This window comes from Salvelinus namaycush, chromosome 23, assembly GCF_016432855.1.
Source record: "Salvelinus namaycush isolate Seneca chromosome 23, SaNama_1.0, whole genome shotgun sequence".
NCBI classification, from domain to species: Eukaryota; Metazoa; Chordata; class Actinopteri; order Salmoniformes; family Salmonidae; genus Salvelinus; species Salvelinus namaycush.
The window spans coordinates 22,516,958-22,542,829 of record NC_052329.1 but is presented as its reverse complement, the minus strand read 5'-3'; the positions used below and the strand labels follow the sequence as shown (position 1 = coordinate 22,542,829).

At 41.3% G+C, this 25,872-nt stretch overlaps 1 protein-coding gene across 1 annotated transcript in view; it reads left to right on the top strand.

Annotated features, from left to right (window-relative positions):
* Nucleotides 1-25,872, top strand: part of LOC120018538 (membrane-associated phosphatidylinositol transfer protein 3-like) — a 158,360-nt gene that overhangs the window by 9,305 nt on the left and 123,183 nt on the right. Inside the window, exon 3 of the mRNA XM_038961758.1 lies at nt 22,116-22,211. Within this exon, the coding sequence (XP_038817686.1) occupies nt 22,116-22,211 (96 nt within the window). The remainder of the gene's footprint in view (nt 1-22,115; nt 22,212-25,872) is intronic.

The window sequence follows — 25,872 nt, the reverse complement described above, 5'->3', positions numbered from 1 at the left end:
TTTCATGGTGCTGAATGCTGTCTATTGATACCTAGGTTTTGAATGTGTCACCTCCCGCCCCAGACAGCCAACACAGACTCATCACAGAAATGTATTTTCAACACAATTAACAAACAGAACAACAAGATCTGTCTATGATCTATTCTGATCTGTTTTGCACATAACACAGAACACAATGACATTGGTTTTGTGGTGCTTTGATATATTTATTTTTGTGATGTTTTATGACACATTCATAGCAGACTGTTTGATACTGATGCCCAAAGTTTATTTTGTAATGCCTTTTTTCTGGTACAATATGTAAAGATTGTTTTATTTTGTCAAAATGAGGTATTGATAACCTTGATAATCTTAATGATATTAGTATTATAACATCATTTAAAAAAAATGAGATGTATCTTGCTTTATCAATACAGCCATCAGATATAGAGCTGTGTCTCCTTTTCCACTGTTCTAATGGTGAAAAGGGCCTGTTCCTACAGTATGTTAGCCAGCATAATTATCCTTGTCAAAGACAGAATTCATGTGACCGTGAGTATTGACTAGTAGTCATGGTAATATGAATTATGTGGTACACACAGTGACGTATTTTGAGGCAACGATGCCCATTCAGGCTGGATAGAATCATTTTAGGTTTCACTCAGAGACAGTTCAGCTAATGGCTGGCACTTTTCACAATTCTTAGAAAATTGGATATGATCTTCAACCAAGTGAGACAAATCTTCTCTCTATAGTACCCACATGGACATATTTAGCTATTTACAGAACCAGTGATATTCTCCTTCTCTGAACAACTACTGAAGAGATTGTAGTAGTTAGATCCATGCTCTGGGTGTGGATATGAGAGAGGAATGCAGCTGCTCCAGTTAAGAAATTGATCCGTACAGTATGTGCCCTCCCTGGGCAGTAATCTCCCTGATGTCATCAGATAGTCTGACCTATAAATTCTCTGCTTCAGAAACGAGAGAGAAACAAACTTGTTTCCCCCACAACGCAGTGGGTAATCTTATAGCATTGGCAGCTATCAAATGTGAAACACTTATCCTTGCTGTGTCATGACTCATGGTTAGTAGAATTAAGATGTATTGAAAGCTAAGTCTTTGTGTCCAGAGTCTTATTTCAGACTTGAGGTGCAAAGTTCATTGTTGTTAGTAGACGATCTGCACATGGGGTCATCTCTTGGCTGCTTTTCTGCTAGAACCCACTGGCCCTCACTCTGAAGCAGCCCCATGTCTCTTATGACAGACTGGTACATAAATGGAACAAATCCAGTAGTGCAGAAAGACAATTGGTTCTGAGTGCTGAGATCAGGTGCTTTCTCAGGTATCTGGATACGTGGATATACACTGAGTGTACATAACATTAGGAACAGCTTCCTAATATTGAGTTGCACCCCTTTTGCCCTCAGAACAGCCTCAATTCGTTGGAGCATATACTGTACAAGGTGGTGAAAGTGTTCCACAGGGATGCTGGCCCATGCTGACTCCATTGCTTCCCACAATTGTGCCAAGTTGGCTGGATGTCCTTTGGGTGGTGGACCATTCTTGAACTGTTGAGCGGGAAAAACCCAGCAGCATTGCAGTTCTTGACATACCTAAACTGGTGCGCCTGGCACCTACTACCATACCCTGTTCAAAGGCGTTAACCCTCTGAATGGCACACATAGACAATCCATTTCTCAGTTGTCTAGAGGCTTAAAAAACCTTCTTTAACCTGTCTCCTGCCCTTCATCTACACTGAATGAAGTGGATTTAACAGGTTCATCAATAAGGGATCATAGCTTTCATCTGGATTCACCTGGTCAGTCTATGTCATGGAAAGGTGTTCCTAATGTTTTGTACGCTCAATGTACACTACATGACCAAAAGTATGTGGACACCTGCTCGCCGAACATCTCATTCCAAAATCATGGCCATTAATATGGAGTTGGTTCCCCCCTTTGCTGTCATAACAGCCTCCACTCTTCTGGGAATTCTTTCCACGAGATGTTGAGACATTGCTGCAGGGACTTGCTTCCATTCAGCCACAAGAGCATTAGTGAGGTTAGGCACTGATGTTGGGCAATTAATGTTATCATGTATTTATATTTGTTTTTGAATTAACTGTTTTTTTATGATTGTGGGGGAGGGGGGGGCAGCTCAAAGTAGAGCCTGCTGTAGACTTGGCACACTGCCTTGGCATAGGATGAGATTGCTTCTAAAGAAAAAAGTTATTCTGCCTAAATTGAATGACCTTTTTTTTCTTGTGAGTGAGCCCATTGGGTGTAATCAATGCTATCTCTCGCTGTCTTCCTGGCCCTGCAGGCTGTTTTCTTTCACTCTCCTGCTGGAATCACAATACAGTATCTTGAGCCAGAAGTATTTTGTCATTGGTCATCCTGACTGGTTCAAATAGCCTGGGCCCTCATGGGGTTGGGTAATATAGTGTGTCTGTGGCCAGGCCAGTACTCAGAATGGAGGGAGATGGCTCAGCCTCAGGCATTTGGCTCCATCGATAGTCATTAAATGGCACCAGGGTGCAGAGCTGCAGATAGAGGGATGTTGGTGCTGCTCTGATCCCACGTTATGACCTGTTCTGTGGTCATGTGCTAGCTAGAGGATAGAACGAGGGTATAACTATATATATATATACTATATAACAACAGACAATCACTGCTCTCCCATGTTTCCCTCTGCGCTTGGTAGATGGTTCAGGTTGGGAATCTACAATGAGTTTTTCAGGTTGTATTCAGGTTGGGAATCTACAAAGATTTTTTTAGGTTGTATTCAGGTTGGGAATCTACAATGAGATTTTCAGGTTGTATTCAGGTTGGGAATCTACAAAGATTTTTTTAGGTTGTATTCAGGTTGGGAATCTACAATGAGATTTTCAGGTTGTATTCAGGTTGGGAATCTACAATGAGATTTTCAGGTTGGGAATCTACTTTGGGTTTTTGTGTTATAGTACAATATCTTGTTTTCTGTTGAAAGGGTTGGGAACATGGGTGTCCTTTGGTAATACGATTTCTATACATGTAGGGGTGAATATGATACTATGTTTATCTGAATGGGCTCTTCACATATAGACAGCAGGTGTCATAGTTTCAGCATATTCAAAATGGTCTATTCTAAATGAATAGATTTGGTTTGACAGATATAATAATTTAGATCACTGTCATATCTATCAAATAATGAGATATATTCATTTAGATCACTGTCATATCTCATTATTTGATAGATATGACAGTGATCTAAATTAATATAGCGTATAGTTTGATAGATGTGTTTGCCTGTTGTGAGAGTTAGCCCATGTTTTTTGACAATGTCAGAGCAGGGAAATCTATAAAACATCATAGATTAGGCACTGAATGTCTGAAGCAAGCCAGCCAGCCTTACTCCCCTGTGCTGTGTTTCTACACTTCACATACAATAGGCTACATCCCTAATGGTAATGCATCCATTAACTTATCTGATTATCCATGTGTCTAATAACAGTTTGACAGAATCCGAAATGGCACCCTTTGCCCTTATAGTGCACTACTTTTGACCAGACGAGAGCAAAATTGCACTATGGTGCACTTTGTAGGGAATAGGGTGCCATTTGGGACTCACCCTACATCCCTCACCATGCAGGCCATTAATGCATGCATCTGATCCATGTGGCTAATAACAGTTTCTCTCAAAAGCAACAGTCCACTCCGCACAAAGCCTAAGATGTGATGTGAGCCGTCTGTGGACCATGAGGAATGTGCTGTGATGCTATGCTGTTGAACTCTGGTTCCAGTATGTTTTATAGCTGGGTCACTGACCTAACATTGTGGAGGAGCCAAGGCTGCAGGAAATAAAGCTAGCGTGATGACAAGGTGAGATCCGGTCCTTGCCCTTTAGGCCCCCATCTGTGGCTTGGAGACAGTCATTATCATCATCATGTCTTTTAGGTCAATAAAGAGCCTTTGTCAAGCTATTTGTCATGTCTGCTGCGTGCAGCATACTTATGGTTCAACATACTGAAACATTAACCTCAGTCTGTTGTTTATAGGCTTATAGGTTATCTTATCTTTATTATTTTACTCTACAATCATAACAGTTGTAACTACCTAATTGAATAGGCAGGAGTGCGATTTTGTAGATGTGTCGTTTTCCAATTGGGCTATATTTATTTCTAGACCTCACGTCAATGGTTAGAAATGCATCCCATGCAATTCAGTTTGCATCAATGTGTCACTGTCGACTAATTTATCTTATTGGAATCCCAACTGCAGGCGGCAGAGCCAATTCATACAACGGACGCCCTTGGGTGGCACACCAGCGAGCCACTGGAGGCAGTCTAACACTGGTCCTTGAAACAGTTCTACTGATGTGACGGTAGTGGGGGGGAGGGCAGTAGCAAAGTCTGCACAGATACAAAAACTGAAAGTGTGTTCAGTACAAGAGGCAGATCCACTGGATGTGGGTCTTGTCACTGATGAGCCAGAGGATCTCAGCTGCAGAATTCAAGACGAGAGAAAAAGCGCATCCTCACTGCCTCAGGGCTACCTATCTTCTGCCTGGCTGGCGTCAAGGTGCGGAGACGAGGGAGGGAGCGCCCACTCGGTTAAAACTATCTGACAAAATTACACCCCGGTGACTCCGCACCTACCTTGGTAGAGACATAGAGGTTGGGATGGCGAAGGAAACGAGAGGGAAAGGTAAGGTGCTCGGTTCAATATTTTGTATATAGCCTACCATGTCTCCTCCGGTGTCAAAGCTTATGAGGTTATCAGGTCGCATAAGTCAACGTCTCAACCTAAATCATGTAAAACGATGCATGCGCGCAATAGCCCGCTGGCTCTTGCCAATCTGTTGGAATGCGTGATGTTACCGTTCAGTAGTCTATCCGAATAAAAAGCAACCCGTGTCCTCTGAGATGTTTGTCAAACGGTGTGACGTGTTTTGTCGATGTTGTCTGAGTACGTTTATTGTAAATTATTTTGACAAATTTAAGGTGTGATACGGTCATCCTGACCATTAACGACGGGAAAAAGCGCGCGCCAAACTTAGATTTGGGCCTCGTTAATCACATATATTGAGCATATTAAATTATTTGGGTAAACCCTTTTTAGTTCCTGAGAGACTCAAACGCTCATCAATCTTTGTTGACAAGCATGCATTCAAGGAAAATTACATTGTTAGTGGATAGGCTATTATTAGTAGGCTATTAGTTTGACTATTGTTGTCCACACAAATATTTAACCGTATGAATTTGTGTATTATAAAAGTAAAACTGGACTTTCCAGAAGTAAAACGACACACGAGTTGATACGCAGGTCGACGTTTATTGTCATTAGTCTTGTCCTGGAGGCAGAACTGAGCGAGTTCCTCTTAGATAGGCCAGCTGCAAAGTCAAAATGGGCTATATTGTAAAAATGTATGAAAACAAAAAAATTGCCTTTTGGGCTTATTTTAAGGTTAGGCGTTAGTGTTAGCATTGTGGTTAGGGTTATGTTTAAAATTAGATTCTATGACTTTATGGTTGTGCCAGCTAGTGACCACTGCAGAGCTGCCTCCAGAACAAGATTCATTATCAAAAACGCTAACATGCAGGTGATACAGTTAAATTAATGTTGTAATGAAGGTGTTATAACTGTTTTAACTGCAGTTTCATTATACCTGATTGATATCCAGTTGATCACCATGGGGTTCAATAACTTACTGACAGGGGCGGACTGGGACCAGACATCGACCCTGGCATCGACCCTGCCAGATGGCCAGTCCACCCCTGCTTACTAAAACACCAATGCACACATTGATACAATTGAAATGAATACAGTGTATCAAGGCCACTATATAGCATTCCCCAGGGAGATGTGTTCTGTTGATTATGGAAATTGATAGTCTATTCTTCATGATTCAGTGCATTTAATCACTACTGTGATTATTATTATTTGACCATGCTGGTCATTTATGAACATTTGAACATCTTGGCCATGTTCTGTTATAATCTCCACCCGGCACAGCCAGAAGAGGACTGGCCACCCCTCATAGCCTGGTTCCTCTCTAGGTTTCTTCCTAGGTTTTGGCCTTTCTAGGGAGTTTTTCCTAGCCACCGTGCTTCTACACCTGCATTGCTTGCTGTTTGGGGTTTTAGGCTGGGTTTCTGTACAGCACTTTGAGATATCAGCTGATGTACAAAGGGCTATATAAATACATTCGATTTGATTTAATGAAATATGAAAAGTTCAGTGTAGACTACATTTGGTTCACCTTTATAATGAAATTCAGTATTCCACCTTCTAAATACCTTCCATAAGACCTTGATAAGTCTTATGGTAGGTGAGGAAGAAGGTGGCAAGGGGCAATGGAAGGTGATTGAGATGGTGGAATCCTAAGTAAATGTTGCTGTTGAATGAATGTTTTTGAGGTATACACAATAAAGTGTCTTGAAAACATGACTATGTGTGAAATACTTGGGCCCATCTTTGGTCTAATGAATTTAATTAGATAACGATCGCATGACAGATTGTGTGCTTTCCAGTGCTATAGTGACTTCCTCAACAACAACACATGAAGCAATGGGCTTTGGACAGCATGGGTGTGTGTCACAAAAGGCACCCAATTCCCTAAATAGTGCACTACGTTTGACCAGGGCCACTGGGGATCTGGTCAAAAGTAGTACACTATGTAAGGAATATAGGGTGCCATTTGGGATGTAGACCCTGTCTGATTTTGTCCAACTTTCCTGAAAGTAGAGTGATAAAAGATTGATGAGCAACTGGTGAGTTTTCTTTAGAGTGACCCAGTCAGACCCATCCTAGTTTTGTATTCATCATAACGCTTTCTCTAACGGCGTTAGCTATGCTTTTTGAATTGATTTAATATTTCATGACTGTTCCATTATATATTTAACCTTGACTCGACTCTGGAGACGTGACGTAAATTGGTCATATTTGTGAGCTGAATGATAATAAAATACCCATTGTAGGCCGTTATTATCCAGTTTCAGTCAGTCAAGCAGTATTCAAATTATGCATGACTCTTGGTGGTGCCCAATGTCTCTTTTCGCAGTGCCCAACAATGATGATTTTGTTATAGGGTGCAATAATTTGTTATGGAGGTAATTAAAACCATGAAGTCAAGGTCACATAAGTTATTGAGGTTAGTCTAATTTGTCTTATACAGTCACTGCTGGTTGGCTGATGATTGGACCATAATCTCAGGAACTGAACACCAGAGACATAATTCAATTGCATAAAATAAGGCCAAGTTATGGTCTTACCACTTAGTCTCGTTCACCCAGCCGGCTCTCTCTCGCATTTGAGCCTGAGGATGAGGTTACTTTTTCCAGGCTTTCCAATAATGTAATTTAGGTAGAACTGAAATTAGTTTTTATAATGAAAACAATACAATTTTAAGAATCTCCCTCACCACCTGCCTTACAGGAGGGAGGCTAATGTCCTACCTGGCGGGTACAATAAGTACACAACAGCTATGTGATGTTATCCTATAAATACCAACAACAACAAAACATGTAGGGAGACTACCCAATGCACTTGAATAAAACATTTTCCTAGAGGAACATGCGCTTATACCACTGGCTGCTGACTGAAATACAGTGAGTGTGTCCCAAATGACTCTCTATTCCCTTTATAGTGCACTACCTTTGACCAGGGCTCTGACCAAAATAATAGGGTGCCATTTGGGACACACAGTGGCAGTATGTTTTGAACCAGCCCAGGTGTTAGGAGAGGGAGCTCAGCTCTGTATAGTAGAAACCTATCCAGATCACATGCCAGCCATGTCGCAATTGCGTCTGCTAATTTACTGATTCAGCTCAATTAGCAGTTGATTCAATGAGTAAAGAGAGATGCAACAGAAGGGAGAGAGACAGATAGAGAGACAGACATAGAGAGAGACAGACAGATAGATTATTTCAAGAGCTCATGACCCACTGGGCAAAAACTTATTGATTCGACGTTGTTGCCACGTCATTTCAACAACAAAAAATCTATGTGATGTTGTTGCATCAACGTGGAAAACGGATTGAATTTGCAACAAGCCATCAACGTAATGGAATTTAGTTTTTTTTTCACACAACTTTTAGCCTAAATCCAATGACATGGTGAAATGTTTTGTTGATTTTGTGTTTAATTGACTGGTTGACAACACAACCAAAATTAAATCAAAACTAGACGTTGAAATAACGTTTGTGCCCAGTGGGAAACTTGTTCTTAGAGGGTTAATAGAGTCCTCAGTACATTGTAGCAGGAAGCTTTTCACTCTGTCACCAGTTGTGCAGTGCAGATTATTCATGATATGCTGTAATATGATTGAGAGGAAAGCATTGCTCCCCAGTTTATAATCGACAATAGATTTCCTTGAAACTAACAGACTAATTGAATTGTAAGTAGCTGTAACTGCAGTCCTTTTTTCAGTTTGTCATAATAGTCACAATATGATGTGAGTGATTATCCCTCGCTGAGCTAATGGCAAATCTATGGCCACAGCCATCATTCCAGCCATGGTCGCTGTTCTGCTCATGAAGATCATTTGAACCCTGCAATGCTTGAACACACTGGTACAAGATTGATGGCAAACTGCAATATGTATAAGGGTTACTGTTCCTACTTCCATATCTCCATGATCTGTTTTCTTTCAATATTGTTGCACCTTTGACTGTAGTGTGTAATCTCTGTGTCATTGTGGTTTGTAGATAGGACATTTTTTCTCCTTTTACTTTCTTTACAGGAGAACAACTTGGCCTAGATATAGACTTTATTGTAATCTTTCTTATAATTACACACGTTTTTCTTATCTGCTTCATCCTTATTTGAGATCTGCTCTCAGTGGATCTGTAGCTTTTTTTAGTTTGTCTCTAAGGATTCTGCCACATACCCTTTTCCTCTTTTCTCTATAGAAAGTATTTCATTACCAAAAAGCAGCTGGAGTAAGGAAATTGCATTTTTGATAAGAGGAGATGGGAACATCCGTTTTGATTTTAGCAGAGGCTCTACCAAACATGCCATATCATATGTACTTGGAACATGATGATACAGTATTTCTGTTTCAGCTTCTCCTAAAAACATGATCTCCTCATTGAAGTGAAGAACATCAGGGGTTTAGGGGTGACATGCGGTCTTTCACTCTTCAATTTCTACTTGATCAAAACCTTAGGTTGGAGACAGAAGTAGACCTCAGGCATGTACAGTGTCTTTTTAGTTGTTTTTTTGGCTCTGTACTCCACCATTTTGGATTTGAAATCAAACCCCCAAGCATTTTTTGGGGGGTATGATATTTGTCCGTCTGTAACTTTCTCACTCATCATTATCCACGATTCATTCAGGACTCTCTGTAATTATAGTAGCAGCCACATTAATGTCGTAGTGTTTAGAAACATATTCTATTCTTATTTACAATAAAAGTGACTCCAAAATGTCACAATATATAATTTACCATTCATTTTGTTTGGTTACAGAATAATCTGAAACACAACCAATACAAACAGCAAATGCATCCAACATGTTTGTAGAGTCATCAATATGATGGAATTGTTGCGTGCTAGGAATATGAGACCAAACACTAAAACTTTGACTACTTTAATACAAATGTTGTGTATGTCAGCAATCAAGTTTTCAAGATACAGTTGAAGTCGGCAGGTAGCCTAGTGGTTAGAGCGTTGGACTAGAAACCGAAAGGTTACAAGATTGAATCTCCGAGCTGACAAGGTAAAAATCTGTCGTTCTGCCCCTAAACAAGGCAGTTAACCCACTGATCCTAGGCTGTCATTGAAAATAACAATTTGTTCTTAACTGACTTGCCTAGTTAAATAAAGGTAAAATTAAATTAAAAAGTCGGAAGTTTACATACACTTAGGTTGGAGTCATTAAAACTAGTTTTTCAACCACTCCACAAATTTCTTGTTAACAAACTATAGTTTTGGCAGGTTGGTTAGGACATCTACTTTGTGCATGACACAAGTCATTTTTCCAACAATTGTTTACAGGCAGATTATTTCATTTATAATTCACTGTATCACAATTCCAGTGGGTCAGACGTTTACATACACTAAGTTGACTGTGCCTTTAAACAGCTTGGAAAACTCCAGAAAATGATGTCATGGCTTTAGAAGCTTCTGATAGGCTAATTGACATCATTTGAGTCAATTGGAGGTGTACCTGTGGATGTATTTCAAGGCCTACCTTCAAACTCAGTGCCTCTTTGCTTGACATCATGGGAAAATCAAAAGAAATCAGCCAAGACCTCAGAAAAAAATGTGTAGACCTCCACAAGTCTGGTTCATTTTTGGGAGCAATTTCCAAACGCCTGAAGGTACCACGTTCATCTGTACAAACAATAGTATGCAAGTATAAACACCATGGGACCACGCAGCCGTCATACCGCTCAGGAAGGAGACACGTTCTGTCTTCTAGAGATGAACGTACTTTAGTGCAAATCAATCCCAGAAGAACAGCAAAGGACCTTGTGAAGATGCTGGAGGAAACAGGTACAAAAGTATCTATATCCACAGTAAAACGAGACCTATATCGACATAACCTGAAAGGCCGCTCAGCAAGGAAGAAGCCACTGCTCTAAAACCGCCATAAAAAAGCCAGACTACGGCTTGCAACTGCACTTGGGGACAAAGATCGTACTTTTTGGAGAAATGTCCTCTGGTCTGATGAAACAAAAATAGAACTGTTTGGCCATCATGACCATAGTTATGTTTGGAGGAGAAAGGGGGAGGCCTGCAAGCCCGAAGAAGACCAGCAGCATCATGTTGTGTGGGTGCTTTGCTGCAGGAGGGACTGGTGCACTTCACAAAATAGATAGCATCATGAGGAAAGAAAATGATGTGGATATATTGAAGCAACATCTCAAGACATCATTCAGGAAGTTAAAGCTTGGTCGCAAATGGGTCTTCCAAATGGACAATGACCCCAAGCATACTTCCAAAGTTGTGGAAAAATGGCTTGAGGACAACAAAGTCAAGGTATTGGAGTGGCCATCACAAAGCCCTGACCTCAATCCCATAGAAAATTTGTGGGCAGAACTGAAGAAGCGTGTGCGAGCAAGGAGGCCTACAAACCTGACTCAGTTACACCAGCTCTGTCAGGAGGAATCGGGAAGCTTGTGGAAGGCTACCCGAAATGTTTGAACCAAGTTAAGCAATTTAAAGGCAATGCTATCAAATACTAATTGAGTGTATGTAATCTTCTGACCCACTGGGAATGTGATGAAATAAATAAAAGCTGAAATAAATCATTCTCTCTACTATTATTCTGACATTTCACATTCTTAAAATAAAGTTGTTATCCTAACTGACCTAAGACAGGGAATTTTTACTAGGATTAAATGTCAGGAATTGGGAAAAACTGAGTTTAATTGTATTTGGCTAAGGTGTATGTAAACTTCCGACTTCAACTGTATATAACTTTCAAAATATATAAATACAGCCGGTATGATGCATTTTGCTGTATTTCTGTATTTTGAAAGTCATATATCTTCAAATCTTGATTGCTGACATGCAACATTTTTTTAAGACAATATCAACAATGGGCAAATTAAACTAATACCTAAAGATAGTTTTTCAAAAAAAATCAGATGTTATTTGTCACATGTGCCCAATACAACAGGTGTAGACTTCACAGTGAATGCTTACTCACAAGCCCTTAACCAACAATTCAGTTTAAGAAAAATACCTAAAAAAAAGTTAGAAATAAAAGTAAGAAATAATAAAATAGCAGCAGTAAAATAACAATAGTGAAGCTATATATAGGGGGTACCGGTACAGAGTAGGTAGAGTTATTAAAGTGACTCTGAATAGATAATAACAGAGAGTAGCAGCAGCGTAAAAAAAGGTGTGGGGGGCGTGTAAATAGTCTGGGTAGCCATTTGATTCGATGTTCAGGAGTCTTATGGCTTGGGTGTAGAAGCTGTTTAGAAGCCTCTTGGACCTAGACATGGCGCTTCGGTACCGCTTGCCATGTTAGTTTGTTGGTGATGTGGATGCCAAGGAACTTGAAGCTCTCAACCTGCTCCACCTCAGCTCCGTCGATGAGAATGGGGGCGTGCTTGGTCCTCTTTTCCACTCGGTCCTCTTCTCCACAATCATCTCCTTTGTCTTGATCACGTTGAGGGAGAGGTTGTTGTCCTTGCACCACACGGTCAGGTCTCTGACCTCCTCCCTATAGGCTGTCTTGTCGTTGTCGGTGATCGGGCCTACCACTGTTGTGTCATCATCAAACTTAATATTGGTGTTGGAGTCGTGCCTGGTCGTGCAGTCATGAGTGAACAGGGAGTACAGGAGGGGACTGAGCGCGCACCCCTGAGGGCCCCCCGTGTTGAGGATCAGAGTGGCGGATGTGTTGTTACCTACCCTTACCACCTGGGGGCGGCCCGTCAGGAAATCCAGGATCCATTTGCAGAGGGAGGTGTTCAGTCCCAGGGTCCTTAGCTTAGTGATGGGCTTTGAGGGCATTATGGTGTTGAACGCTGTAGTCTATGAATAGCATTCTCACATAGGTGTTCCTTTTGTCCAGGTGTGAAAGGGCAGTGTGGAGTGCAATAGAGATTGCATTATCTGTGGATCTGTTGGGGCGGTATGCAAATTGGAGTGGGTTTAGGGTTTCTGGGATAATGTTGTTGATGTGAGCCATAACCAGCCTTCAAAGCACTTCATGGCTACAGACGTGAGTGCTACGGGTCGGTAGTCATTTAGGCAGGTTACCTTAGTGTTCTTGGTCACAGGCACTATGGTGGTCTGCTTGAAACATGTTGGTATTACAGACTCAGACAGGGAGAGGCTGAAAATTTCAATGAAGACACTTGCCAGTTGGTCCGCGCATGCTCGCAGTACACGTCCTGGTAATCCGTCTGGCCCTGCGACCTTGTGAATGTTGAAAAGGTCTTTTTTCTCACCTTTTCTCACACCTGTTTGAAGGTCTTACTCACATCGGCTGCGGAGAGCGTGATCACACAGTCGTCCAGAACAGCTGATGCTCTCATGCATGTTTCAGTGTTACTTGCCTCGAAGCGAACATAGAAGTAATTTAGCTCGTCTGGTAGGCTTGTGTCACTGGGCAGCTCTCGGCTGTGCTTCCCTTTGTAGTCTGTAATAGTTTTCAAGCCCTGCCACATCCGACGAGTGTCGGAACCGGTGTAGTACGATTCGATCTTAGTCCTGTATTGATGCTTTGCCTGTTTGATGGTTCGTTGGAGGCCATAGCGGGATTTCTTATAAGCTTCTGGGTTATAGTCCTGCTCCTTGAAAGCGGCAGCTCTACCCTTTAGCTCAGTGTGGATGTTGCCTGTAATCCATAGCTTCTGGTTGGGGTATGTACGTACAGTCACTGTGGGGACGACGTCACCGATGCACTTATTGATGAAGCCAGTGACGGATGTGGTGTACTCCTCAATGCCATCGGAAGAATCCCGGAACATATTTCAGTCTGTGCTAGCAAAACAGTCCTGCAGCTTAGCATCTGCTTCATCTGACCACTTTTTTATTCACAGAGTCACTGGTGCTTCCTACTTTAGTTTTTGCTTGTAAGCAGGAATCAGGAGGATAGAATTATGGTCAGATTGGCCAAATGGAGGGCAAGGGAGAGCTTTGTACCAATCTCTTTGTGTGCTCTGCATGCATTTTTGGTGGAATTTTCTTTGATAGGCGAAATCTATTGTATTTCAAAAGTGATATTGTAAATTGAACTGGCACTGTTGAATTGTTTACATTTTCATTTGATTATTATGTCTGGATCTCAAAGGCTTTTGTCAGTCTGCAGACAAATAAGCACAGAGACAACAGACAGTCCTTGTCATCTGTGATTCCTGTTTGTAACACTACTCAGAATAACCATTTCACTATTAAAGTGAAAGTTAAAGAGGAGAGATGGTGATTATCACAGATACAGTTTGAGGGTTGAGCAGACAAGCAGCTTTGTCCTCAGAATTCATTTGAAAAAGTAAGCAGTGCAATCAATAACCCAGACAAACACATTCCCTAGACAACATTGTTTTCTGCATTAATGGCTTCGGCTGGCATTGTACCTGTAATGGTCTGAGTTTCGTTCCTTCATTTATTTTCAAGCATACTAAACATAATGAACTCTGCTTGTTGATAAGTTCAAAATTGACTGCTGTAGAATAATACTCAAGACCAATGATTGCGGTTTAATAAATGTATGTAGATAGTTTTTGTAATTCTTCTCTGGCAGCTTTGCTGTGTGATGGGCTGAATGATATTAGTGAGATCCCTCTGTTTTCAGTTTCTCAAACAGCTACCAGCTGCCACCTGACTGGCTGATAGGTAACTGAAACAAGGAAGAAAATGCAGCCTCGTTATTCTTTCTTTTAAGTTTGGACTACGTTTGAAACTAAGACGCAAGGAAAGTAAATGACTATTAAATGACCCTGCACTGCTGTGCTTATGACCATCAACATTAGGCAAGCTTTTGGTGTTGTCGGCTATTGCCGGCGCACCTCTTGCAGCTGATCAATTGATGTTATAAAAATATTTGTATTGTAATTATCTTAATTCCTGGAGCTGGAATCATGTCCTCACTGAGTATAGATTATTTATTTATGTGCAGTTGCTGTAACATGTAACTTGAATTAGTCTCAAATTGGCCAACTCCAATCGGGTTTTTCAGTTTCTGCCCAAATGATTGTGTCCTTCCTAATTTGCACAATGATCGGAATTCAGCACAGAGCTAAAAATAGCCCTGTATGAGAGGAGGCAGTGACAGACATTAGATACACACTCACTCTCTCTCTCTCAATTCTCAATTTCAATTTAAGGGCTTTATTTTCATGGGAAACATATGTTTACATTGCCAAAGCAAGTGAAATAGAAACAATAAAAAAATAACATTAAATATTACACTCACAAAAGTTCCAAAAGAATAAAGACATTTCAAATGTTATATTATGTCTATATACAGTGTTGTAATGATGTGCAAATAGTTAAAGTACAAAAGGGAAAATAAAAATATATAAATATGGGTTGTATTTACAATGGTGTTTGTTCTTCACTGGTTACCCTTTTCTTGTGGCAACAGGTAACAAATCTTGCTGCTGTGATTGTACACTGTGGTATTTTACCCAGTAGATATGGGAGTTTATCAAAATTGGATTTGTTTTCGAATTCTTTGTGGGCCTGTGTAATCTGAGGGAAATATGTGTCTCTAATATGGTCATACATTTGGCAGGAGGTTAGGAAGTGCAGCTCAGTTTTCAACTCATAGCCTGTCTTCTCTTGAGAGCCAGGTCTTCCTTCGGTGGCCTTTCTCAACAGCAAGGCTATGCTCACTGAGTCAAAGATTTCCTTAATTTTGGGTCAGTCACAGTGGTCAGGTATTCTGCCACTGTGGACTCTCTGTTTAGGGCCAAATAGCATTCTAGTTTGCTCAGTTTTATTGTACATTCTAATTATCTTTTTGTTTTCTCATGATTTGGTTGGGTCTAATTGTGTTGCTGTCCTGGACCAGGACCAGCTTGCTTAGGGGACTCATCTCCAGGCTCATTTCTCTTTAGGTGATGGCTTTGTTATCCAAGGTTTGGAAATCGCTACCTTTTAGGTGGTTGTAGAATTTAACCTCTCTTTTCTGGTTTTTGATCATTAGCGGGTGTTGGCCTAATTCTGCTCTGCATGCATTATTTGGTGTTTTACATTGCTCACTGAGGATATTTTTGCAGAATTCTGCATGGAGAATCTTAATTTGGTGTTTGTACAATTTTGTGAATTCTTGGTTGGTGAGCGGACCCCAGACCTCACAACCATAAAGGGCAATGGGTTCTATAACTGATTCAAGTATTTTTAAGCCAGATCCTAATTGGTATGTCAAATTTTATGTTCCTTTTGATGGCATAGAAGGTCCTTCTTGCCTTGTCTCTCAGCTTGTTCACAGCTTTGTGGATATTACCTGTAGCGCTGATGTTTAGGCCGAGGTATGTATAGTTTTTTGTGTGCTCTAGGGCAACGGTGTCTAGATGTAATTTGTATTCGTGGTCCTGGCAACTGGACCTTTTTTGGAATACCATTAATTTTGTCTTACTGAGATTCACTGTCTGACAGAATCTGTGCAGAAGATCTAGGTGCTGCTGTAGGCCTTTCTCTCTCTCGCTCTTTCTCATTCCTCAGAGGGAGAGCTCAGTTAGTTTCACAACCCCTCATGTTTGCTAATTCAGTCACTACATTCATTTTTGCCAGATAAATTATAGATATGCCTGGCTGACTTTCTACCGACAAATTACAATGCCAAACACATTTCAGTTTGTGTTACCTTTTTGATAAGTTTTCACAATTATTGTTTCCATGTATTATTTATGTATCTTTTGCAACCTCATGTAAGCCCTCAAATAGCCCTATTGTCCATGGAATATTTGAGCCATGAAGACATTTGTCATTTTTCAATAACTGACGAGTATCATCTAATGTTACAATCTTATGTGTCATAAGTGAAATCTTAGGTTTGGCCTCTATTCGGCAGTGCTGCCAAGCCCTTCACAGGCAGCAGCACAGTGTTCCCTAAACCCTACTCAGGCGTGTGATAATGCATTCAGCCCCTGACCTCAGTTATTTATTCAAGCATGCAAAGTAGTGTTAATTAGAATTGAATGGCCGTTTGTCATGAGGGTGCACTGGGTTGGCGAGTGCTGCCTATTTACCTAACCAGGAGCCAGAAGCTGGCTAGTTAGCTGGCTGGCTGGCTGGCTGGCTGGCGGCCGGGTGGGTGGGCGAGAGGGAGAGAGGGAGAGGTAGGGAGAGAGGGAGATATTTTAGAGGAAGGGTTTTTATCACTCCCATATTAGTCTCTCTTAAATATCTTCAAAATGACTTCAATATTGACCACAGATTCTGGTGGTTACTTATCGATAAGGGAATATGTTTAGAGTGCTTTAAGATGGCTGTTAAGTCTTTTTGATTACTTCATCGCCTACTTAAACTCAATGATGCCACTCTTTTGGCTATTTCTTTTGTTTAAAAACTACTTGAGCAATTTCTCCTCCCTGTCATTCTTGATGTGCTTCCTCAGAGGAAAACAGTGAAACATCTTAGGTTATCCATCCATGTTGGATTTCTGGTCCATAAACCGGGAACCAACAAGGATCCCGGAACACCACACCAATCACACAAACAACAAATAATACTGATCTGTGTCCCAAATGACCCAGCCTGCGTCCCAAATGACCCTGCACTGCATCCCAAATGACACAGATTGCGTCCCAAATGACACTGTCTGCATCCCAAATGACCCTGCACTGCATCCCAATGACCCATTCTGCGTCCCAAATGACACTGTCTGCATCCCAAATGACCCTGCACTGCATCCCAATGAACCAGTCTGCGTCCCAAATGACCCTGCTCTGCATCCCAAATGACCCTGCTCTGCATCCCAAATGACCCAGTCTGCGTCGCAAATGACCCAGCCTGCGTCCCAAATGACCCCGCACTGCATCCCAAATGACACAGGTTGCGTCCCAAATGACACTGTCTGCATCCCAAATGACCCTGCACTGCATCCCAATGACCCATTCTGCGTCCCAAATGACCCAGTCTGCGTCCCAAATGACCCTGCACTGCATCCCAAATGACCCAGTCTGCGTCCCAAGTGACACTGCCCTGCATCCCAAATGACCCAGTCTGCGTCCCAAATGACCCAGTCTGTGTCCCAAATGACCCTGCACTGCATCCCAAATGACCCAGCCTGCGTCCCAAATGACCCAGTCTGTGTCCCAAATGACCCTGCACTGCATCCCAAATGACCCAGCCTGCGTCCCAAATCCATTAGGGGGTACGTGTTCCCCAGCCAACCTCGTCCTCCCCAGACCTCAGCAACCTTTGCACACTGGAAGCAACCGTTAAGAGGAAAGAAGAAAACAAGACCAGAAGGGAACAGACAGGAGCGACAGAACAGGACAATACCAAACAAAATAAACAACGGTCAGTCATGTAGACATTCAGGAATAGGGCACACGAGACAGCCTGTCAGCAACAAGCTCCAACGAAAAGAACGTCTCAGGGTCCTTCACATTAAATTTAGGCAACAACCATAAGTTTCCAACAATATCAAATGAGTCCGGGGCATGACCGAGAGAGGAGCGACCCCTAGGTAAATCTGGGTCACCTTCCCAGAGCAAACTCTCCCCTTAGAGCTTTCCTTCCCTAACCAACTCTAGCCGCTCTTGTTGCAGCTTGATTTTAGCATGCTCCAGATCCTGTTTAAATGGCAATTATTTTTCATACAGACGCCTCACAAGTCCTCAACTGGCAGCTTCATTAAATAGTACCCGCAAAATACCAGTCTCAACGTCAACAGTGAAGAGGCGACTCCGGGATGCTGGCATTCTAGGCAGAGTTGCAAAGAAAAAGCCATATCTCAGACTGGCCAATAAAAATAAAGATTAAGAAGGGCAAAAGAACACAGACGCTGGACAGAGGAACTCTGCCTAGAAGGCCAGCATCCCAGAGTCGCCTCTTCACTGTTGACGTTGGGACTGGTGTTTTATGGGTACTATTTAATGAAGATGCCAGTTGAGGACTTGTGAGGCGTCTGTTTCTCAAACTAGACACTCTAATGTACTTGTCCTCTTGCTCAGTTGTGCACCGGGGCCTCCCACTCCTATTTCTATTCTGGTTAGAGCCAGTTTGCGCTGTTCTGTGAAGGACAGCATTGTACACAGCATTGTACGAGATCTTCAGTTTCTTGGAAATTTCTCACATGGAATAGCCTTCATTTCTCAGAACAAGAATAGACTGACGAGTTTCAGAAGAAAGTTATTTGTTTCTGGCCCTTTTGAGCCTATAATCGAACCCACAAATGCTGATGTTCCAGATTCTCAACTAGTCTAAAGAAGGCCAGTTTGATTGCTTCTTTAATCAGGACAACAGTTTTCAGCTGTGCTAACATAATTGCAAAAGGGTTTTCTAATAATTAGTTAGCCTTTTAAATGATCAACTTGGATTATATTTGTCCAATTTGTCCAAGTATATAGCCCACCCAATTTACCTACCTCACCCCCCATACTGCTTTATTTATTTACTTTTCTGCTCTTTTGCACACCAGTATCTCTACTTGCACATGATCATCTGATGATTTATCACTCCAGTGTTAATCTGCTAAATTGTAATTAATTGTAATTTATTGCCTACCTCCTCATGCCTTTTGCACACATTGTATATAGATTCTCTTTTTTCTACCATGTTATTGACTTGTTTATTGTTTACTCCATGTGTAACTCTGTGTTGTTGTCTGTTCACACTGCTATGCTTTATCTTGGGCAGGTCGCAGTTGCAAATGAGAACTTGTTCTCAACTAGCCTACCTGGTTAAATAAAGGTGAAATAAAAAAATAAAAAAATAAAAAAATAAATTGCTAACACAACGTGCCATTGGAACACAGGAGTGATGGTTGCTGATAATGGGCCTCTGTACGCCTATGTGGATACTCCATTAAAAATCATCCGTTTCCAGCTACAGTAGTCATTTACAATATGAACAATGTCTACAATGTATTTCTGATCAATTTCATGTTATTTTAATGGACAAAAAATGTGCTTTTCTTTCAAAAACAAGGACATTTCTAAGTGAACCCAAACTTTTGAATGGTAGTGTACATTGGATGTGCAAATGAGGTATTGAATGTATTGAGAAATTGGATTTAAAGTTAATCACTCAGAATACATTACAGAATAGCGTATAGATTTCAGGTGATTGGTTAATGCCCCTGTTTGCAATCATCAATTTGTCATTAAGACATAGTTAGTATTCACATTTTCATCATGAGAGTGTATATTGAACACTGTGACTGTGTCCCAAATGGCACCCTATTCCCTATATTGTGCACTTCTTTTGACCAGGGCCATATGGTGTGTCTCCATACACTTGGCTGTAATCAAATCTAGTCCAATGAAATTAATCAGGGTGAACCCATGAATCAGTGTGTTAGTTCACATTTTCAATATTATGACAACTGTTAGGATCTGCTTACCGTAGTTTCAAGTTTTAAAGTCACGTGCACAAGTACAGTGAAATGCTTTTCTTGCAAGCTCTAAACTCAACAATGCAGTATTCAATAACAATGTCATAGTAAAAATAACATAAGGTAGAACAAAAACACACGAGACATAGAAATAAGAAATAAGAACAACACAATAAATTAAGTAATCTATATACAAGGTCAGTCAGTTCCAGTACTATATTTACAATGTGCAGGGATACTGGAGTGATCGAGGTAGATATGTATAGGGGTAAGGTGACTAGGCATCAGGATGTATGATAAACAGTGTAGCAGCAGCCTATATGATGATTGAATGTGAGTGGGTGTGTGTACAGTAGAGTCAGTATAAATGTATGTGCATATTGTGTGTGTGTTATGAAGTGGGTGTTTGTGTGTGTGTGTTGGCGTGTCAGTGTGCGCGAGTGTGTAGGGTGCATAGACAGTGCAAAAAGCAAACAGAAATACCAGGGTTCTGTCCTGAACGGTGCTGGCCTACCCCAGGCTGAGGTTGAGCAACGCCTTGTAACACATCTGCTGTTCATGGACTATCCTATCCTCCATTTCATGACTCTAATTGAGAACTCCAAAGGTTGAGACACCCATTCCTCAATGAGATATTAATAGTGAAAACATTTGAACTGATGGAGTCATGTAAGAAATTAAAAGCTAATTAATTCCTGTATAGCGATGAGGAGAAGCAGAGCCGTAGGAGAGAAAGAAAGAGATGAAGAGAGTGAAAACAGTGAGGGCAGAGAAAGTGGCATGGTGTAATGGAAGCCATGAACTCAGCATTTCAACATGCAGTATGGCACTCTGCAAATGCCTCTGGAAGTGGATAATGGAGGAAGGGATAGAGGGATGAAATGAGCTGAGATCAAACACAAGCAGTCTGGTGTTGTTGTGGAGTAAAGGCTCTTAGATTCTGGGACACTCGCTCTCTGTGTGTAGGGACGGGAAAGCCCACACAACTCAATTAGGTGATATTTTTCTCTCCAATTGCAGTTCTCTGGAGGTTAGAGCAAGGGAACAATTTGCTTGGTCACTTTCACTTGTTATTGATTTTGTTTAAATTCAATAGCACTTAAAGGAAGACTCGTTGGTTGTCTGAAAGTCATTTATAATCAACGTTATTGCCTTTATCTGGCATTAATTTATTAACACTGATCTTAGAGGAACAGAGCTTGAGGGATCTCTCTAAATACTCCCTCGTTCTAGTCCTGAAGAATGGGAATTTGAGGAACTGTTAAAGGAATTTTGATTCCTGTTTATTAACCAATTCAATTAAAACACTCTGCCCATAAATAAGAATTTGTAAGATAATTATCTGCATAAAATGGACAGATACCAGTCTTAAAATCAATCAATCAATAGCGTTTATTCTCAAGAGTACTGATCATAATACATTTTACATCAGGTTATATAATAAAGATGATGTCATAGGTTTTAATGTCCAACCTCCTCTCGGATACAATGGCAATACAGTTCGAGTTCTCATTACTGTCTGCCACCTGTTCAACTATCTACAACCAACTCAAGGTTTTTCCCCTCCCTGGGTAGAGACATCATTCTAGCCTGTCTGAAGATAAACCCATTCTTTCTAACAAGGAACACATAACATTCAACATTTATGAGTTATAATTCTAAGTCAAATGTATACATATTTTAGTCATTAAACACAAAAATCCCGTAACAGGAACTCCCTGGCCAAACCCTCCTGTGTAATACTAAAGATTGATTCAATATCTCAGGTAATGGGTGTTGTTGAGGGACAGTAGTCTACCTAGATATGGAGCCTTCATCTCCAATGTTTCATGGTTCATAGATAAGATTAGCTGGCTAACCTCTGAGCTCAATTGGTTAGCTTCAGAGCCTTATATATATTTATATGTGCCTCCTTACATTTCTCAATCTAGGGCTCTGGTTTGCTTGATTTGTGCTCTGTGACACTGGAGACCAATAGAGCCTCTCTGCTCAAGGCCCTAAAAGCCAATGCAATTATTCTACTGCCTTTTATAGACAGACAATGCACTTGAAGCTGAAAGGAAAAAAATATAGATTCACATAATGAATTTGACCTTGAATACTCTGAATAATGACATGATGACATACATAGACGCTTCTCCTGAAGTAGAAATTGACGTGTTTTTCTCTTTCTACCTCTCAGCCGCTTCCCGCAAGCACAGTATCTCCCACTGGCGGATGCAGGACATTGCACAGGAGTCCGTTGACAGCTCAGATGAGGAGTTTTTCGATGCCAGAGGTTAGTTTCATATTTTCCTTTGATAACACCCAGAGAGCTTAGTTCAACTCTCTCTCTCTCTCCTGTCTTTATTCCTCTCTCATCTTCCCCTGATCTCTCTTCCTTTGTGAGCACACTGAAAAGTGCCTTATCCCATCACATGGGTCAGGCCAGGCTGATATATCTTCAGGGTTCCTAACATGGACATTTCTTTTACAGGTATTTTGAACAGTGAAAGGGGAAATAATTTGAAGCCAACTGTAACGTTAGAATCACACGTCATCAGGGAATTTGCATGCGCTTTGGGATGTGGTCAGGGGAGCTATTGGGTGGGTCCATGATTGCTGTTTTGATTGGAGAGAAGTCTATCTCCAGGTTAGAAGAGAGGCTGATTGCTAATGCTAGACCCCCGGTGGGAAGATAGAGTGGATTCCATAGTAACAGGTGTGTTGTTGCTCTTAACACCAGGCTTTCACACAATAAGCTCATGGTGAAAATCATAGGTGGTCTGGAACTATTGTCCCTGTCTGGAATGTTGACCCTGTCTGTTGCATGTTGCTTGTATGCTCTGTCCTGACAGATTTGTCCAACCCAATTGCATGGTCTTTCTTCACTAATTTCCCTCTCTGGATCAATACATCTCCAGGCCTTAGTTGTACCTACACTACCATTTAAAAGTTTGGGGTCACTTTGAAATGTCCTTGTTTTTGAAAGAAAAGCAAATGTTTTGTCCAATAAAATGAAATTGATCAGAAATACATTGTAGACATTGTTCATGTTGTAAAGGACTATTGTAGCTGGAAACGGATGATTTTTAATGGAATATCTACATAGGCGTACAGAGGCCCATTATCAGCAACCATCACTCCTGTGTTCCAATGGCACGTTGTGTTAGCTAATTCAAGTTGATCATTTTAAAAGGCTAATTGATCATTAGAAAACCCTTTTGCAATTATGTTAGCACAGCTGAAAACTGTTGTCCTGATTAAAGAAGCAATCAAACTGGCCTTCTTTAGACTAGTTGAGAATCTGGAGCATCAGCATTTGTGGGTTCGATTATAGGCTCAAAAGGGCCAGAAACAAATAACTTTCTTCTGAAACTTGTCAGTCTATTCTTGTTCTGAGAAATGAAGGCTATTCCATGCGAGAAATTTCCAAGAAACTGAAGATCTCGTACAATGCTGTGTACTACTCCCTTCAAAGAACAGCGCAAACTGGCTCTAACCAGAACAGAAATAGGAGTGGGAGGCCCCGGTGCATAACTGAGCAAGAGGACAAGTACATTAGAGTGTCTAGATTGAGAAACAGACACCTCACAAGTCCTCAACTGGCATCTTCATTAAATAGTACCCGCAAAACATCAGTGTCAACGTCAACAGTGAAAAGGCGACTCTGGGATGCTGGTCTTCTAGGCAGAGTTGCAAAGAAAAAGCCATATCTCAGACTGGCCAATAAAAATAAAATATTAAAATGGGCAAAAGAACACAGACACTGGACAGAGGAACTCTGCCTGGAATGCCAGCATCCCAGAGTCGCCTCTTCACTGTTGACGTTGAGACTGGTGTTTTGCGGGTACTCTTTAATGAAGCTGCCAGCTACAATAGTCATTTACAACATTAACAATGTTTACACTGTATTTCTGAACAATTTGATGTTATTTTAATGGACATTTTTTTTTTGCTTTTCTTTAAAAAACAAGGAGGTTTCTTAGTGACCCCAAACGTTTGAACGGTAGTGTATGTAGTACACTACTTTTGGACCAGGGCAAATAGGGCTCTGGTCAAAAGTATTGCACTATATAGGGAACAGGGTGCCATTTGGGATGCATACATGGAACCTGAGGAAGATAAATCCTCTCCTGGATGTGACCCACAACCCTCACTATACTTCATGTGGAAACGCTAGGGACAAATTTAATCAGTGCTCCTTTTGTTTTCTTGATCATTTCTAAAGCACAGAGGGTATTTCTACCAGTGAGGTCATCCTGGCAGTCTCCATCTGCTGTGTCTGTAGTCTAAGAATATCCCTGTGATTAAGCAGATAATCATCATTAGAGGTGGTAGTTAAAAGTGTGAAGGATTATAAGCACTGTGGAGAGGAGAGGCTTTCCAGGGAGGGAAATCCTCATGGAGCATAACATGCACACACATGAAGCACTGAGGCATCACATCAGTAGTATGGGCCGTCGCCTGCATGTTGATATAACAGCCAGGGAAATGCATCATCATGCATATCGTGTTTTTGATCAATAATTCATATGGTTATATCTGTCGTTTAGGGAATAGTGGAGCATGATTTAGCAGGTTTAAGTTGGTTAGTTCTACTTCTCAGGGACCATATCTAACTCCTAGTCTTCCTCTCTCTTGCCCCAGTTCTCCCCTGCTGAGAGTGGAAGTTTTAATGAATGCCAGTGGTTGCAGAAACAAATGTTGTCTCTGCTGCAACCTACATCACATGTTTGTTTTGACTGGTAACGTGATTAATGGCTTGCTTATTTATACTGACTTTTCACATGTGTGTCTGTGAAGGCCTATGTGTGTGCAAGGGTGTGTGTGTGTCTGGGGGTGTCTGTGTGGTTGTTTGTGCGAGTGTGTGTGTCTATGTCTGTGTGTCTATGTCTGTGTGTGTGTGTGTGTGTGTGTGTGTGTGTGTGTGTGTGTGTGTGTGTGTGTGTGTGTGTGTGTGTGTGTGTGTGTGTGTCTGGGTTGTGTGTGTCTGTGTCTGTGTCTGTGTCTGTGTTGTGTGTGTTGTGTGTGTGTGTGTGTGTGTGTGTCTCTCTGTGTGTGTGTGTGTCTGGGTTGTGTGTGTCTGTGTCTGTGTGTGTTGTGTCTGTGTTGTGTGTGTTGTGTGTGTGTGTGTGTGTGTGTGTGTGTGTGTGTGTGTGTGTGTGTGTGTGTGTGTGTGTGTGTGTGTGTGTGTGTGTGTGTGTGTGTGTGTGTGTGTGTGTGTGTTATCCCCTAAGCGGTGTGAATTCACCCTGTGTAATTAAACAAAATTCACGGACAAACTGTGAACAAATCTGACTGACGATAATGAATAGTGCACTGGAGTATACAGCTTGTATACATACACACATACCTGTTTATACACACCCACACATCTCCACACATATTTGGTTGTCATGTTTGAGCTGTGCATCCCTTATCACTGTGCTGTGTCACAGAGCAGAGCTGGCTGAGAAATATATTCCATCTGACTGGCAGAGTCACCAAGGTAAAGATAGCATGGCTTATAAAGTGTAACAGATTTACCCTGGCATCCCCATATCTCTCCCGCCACTATTTCTCACTGCAGCATGAAATACCCATGCTTAGAGAGACGCTTAATTACTGCAAAACATGGAGAGTAAACAGTGGGAAGAGGGAAGGGGGTGGCTCCATTTGGAAAATGGCACCAGATAAAATGGACCAATATGTATTTTGAAGCAATTTTCTCTCTCATCATTATGGGGGGTATTTTTTCAGTGACACAGTATTTATTATTGTCTCCATGGGAAGTATGATAGTTTTTGAACAAACCTCCGCTCACAGTGCATTATTGAAATGTGTTGTGTCCCTTCCCCTCTGCAAACAGAATGAGTATGATGTTATTGTAGTTGCAGAATGAACTGGTAACACTCATTTACCTGCATGTTTCCACATCAATCTTTCATGAGACACAGTTCTCATTCATATGTAATTAG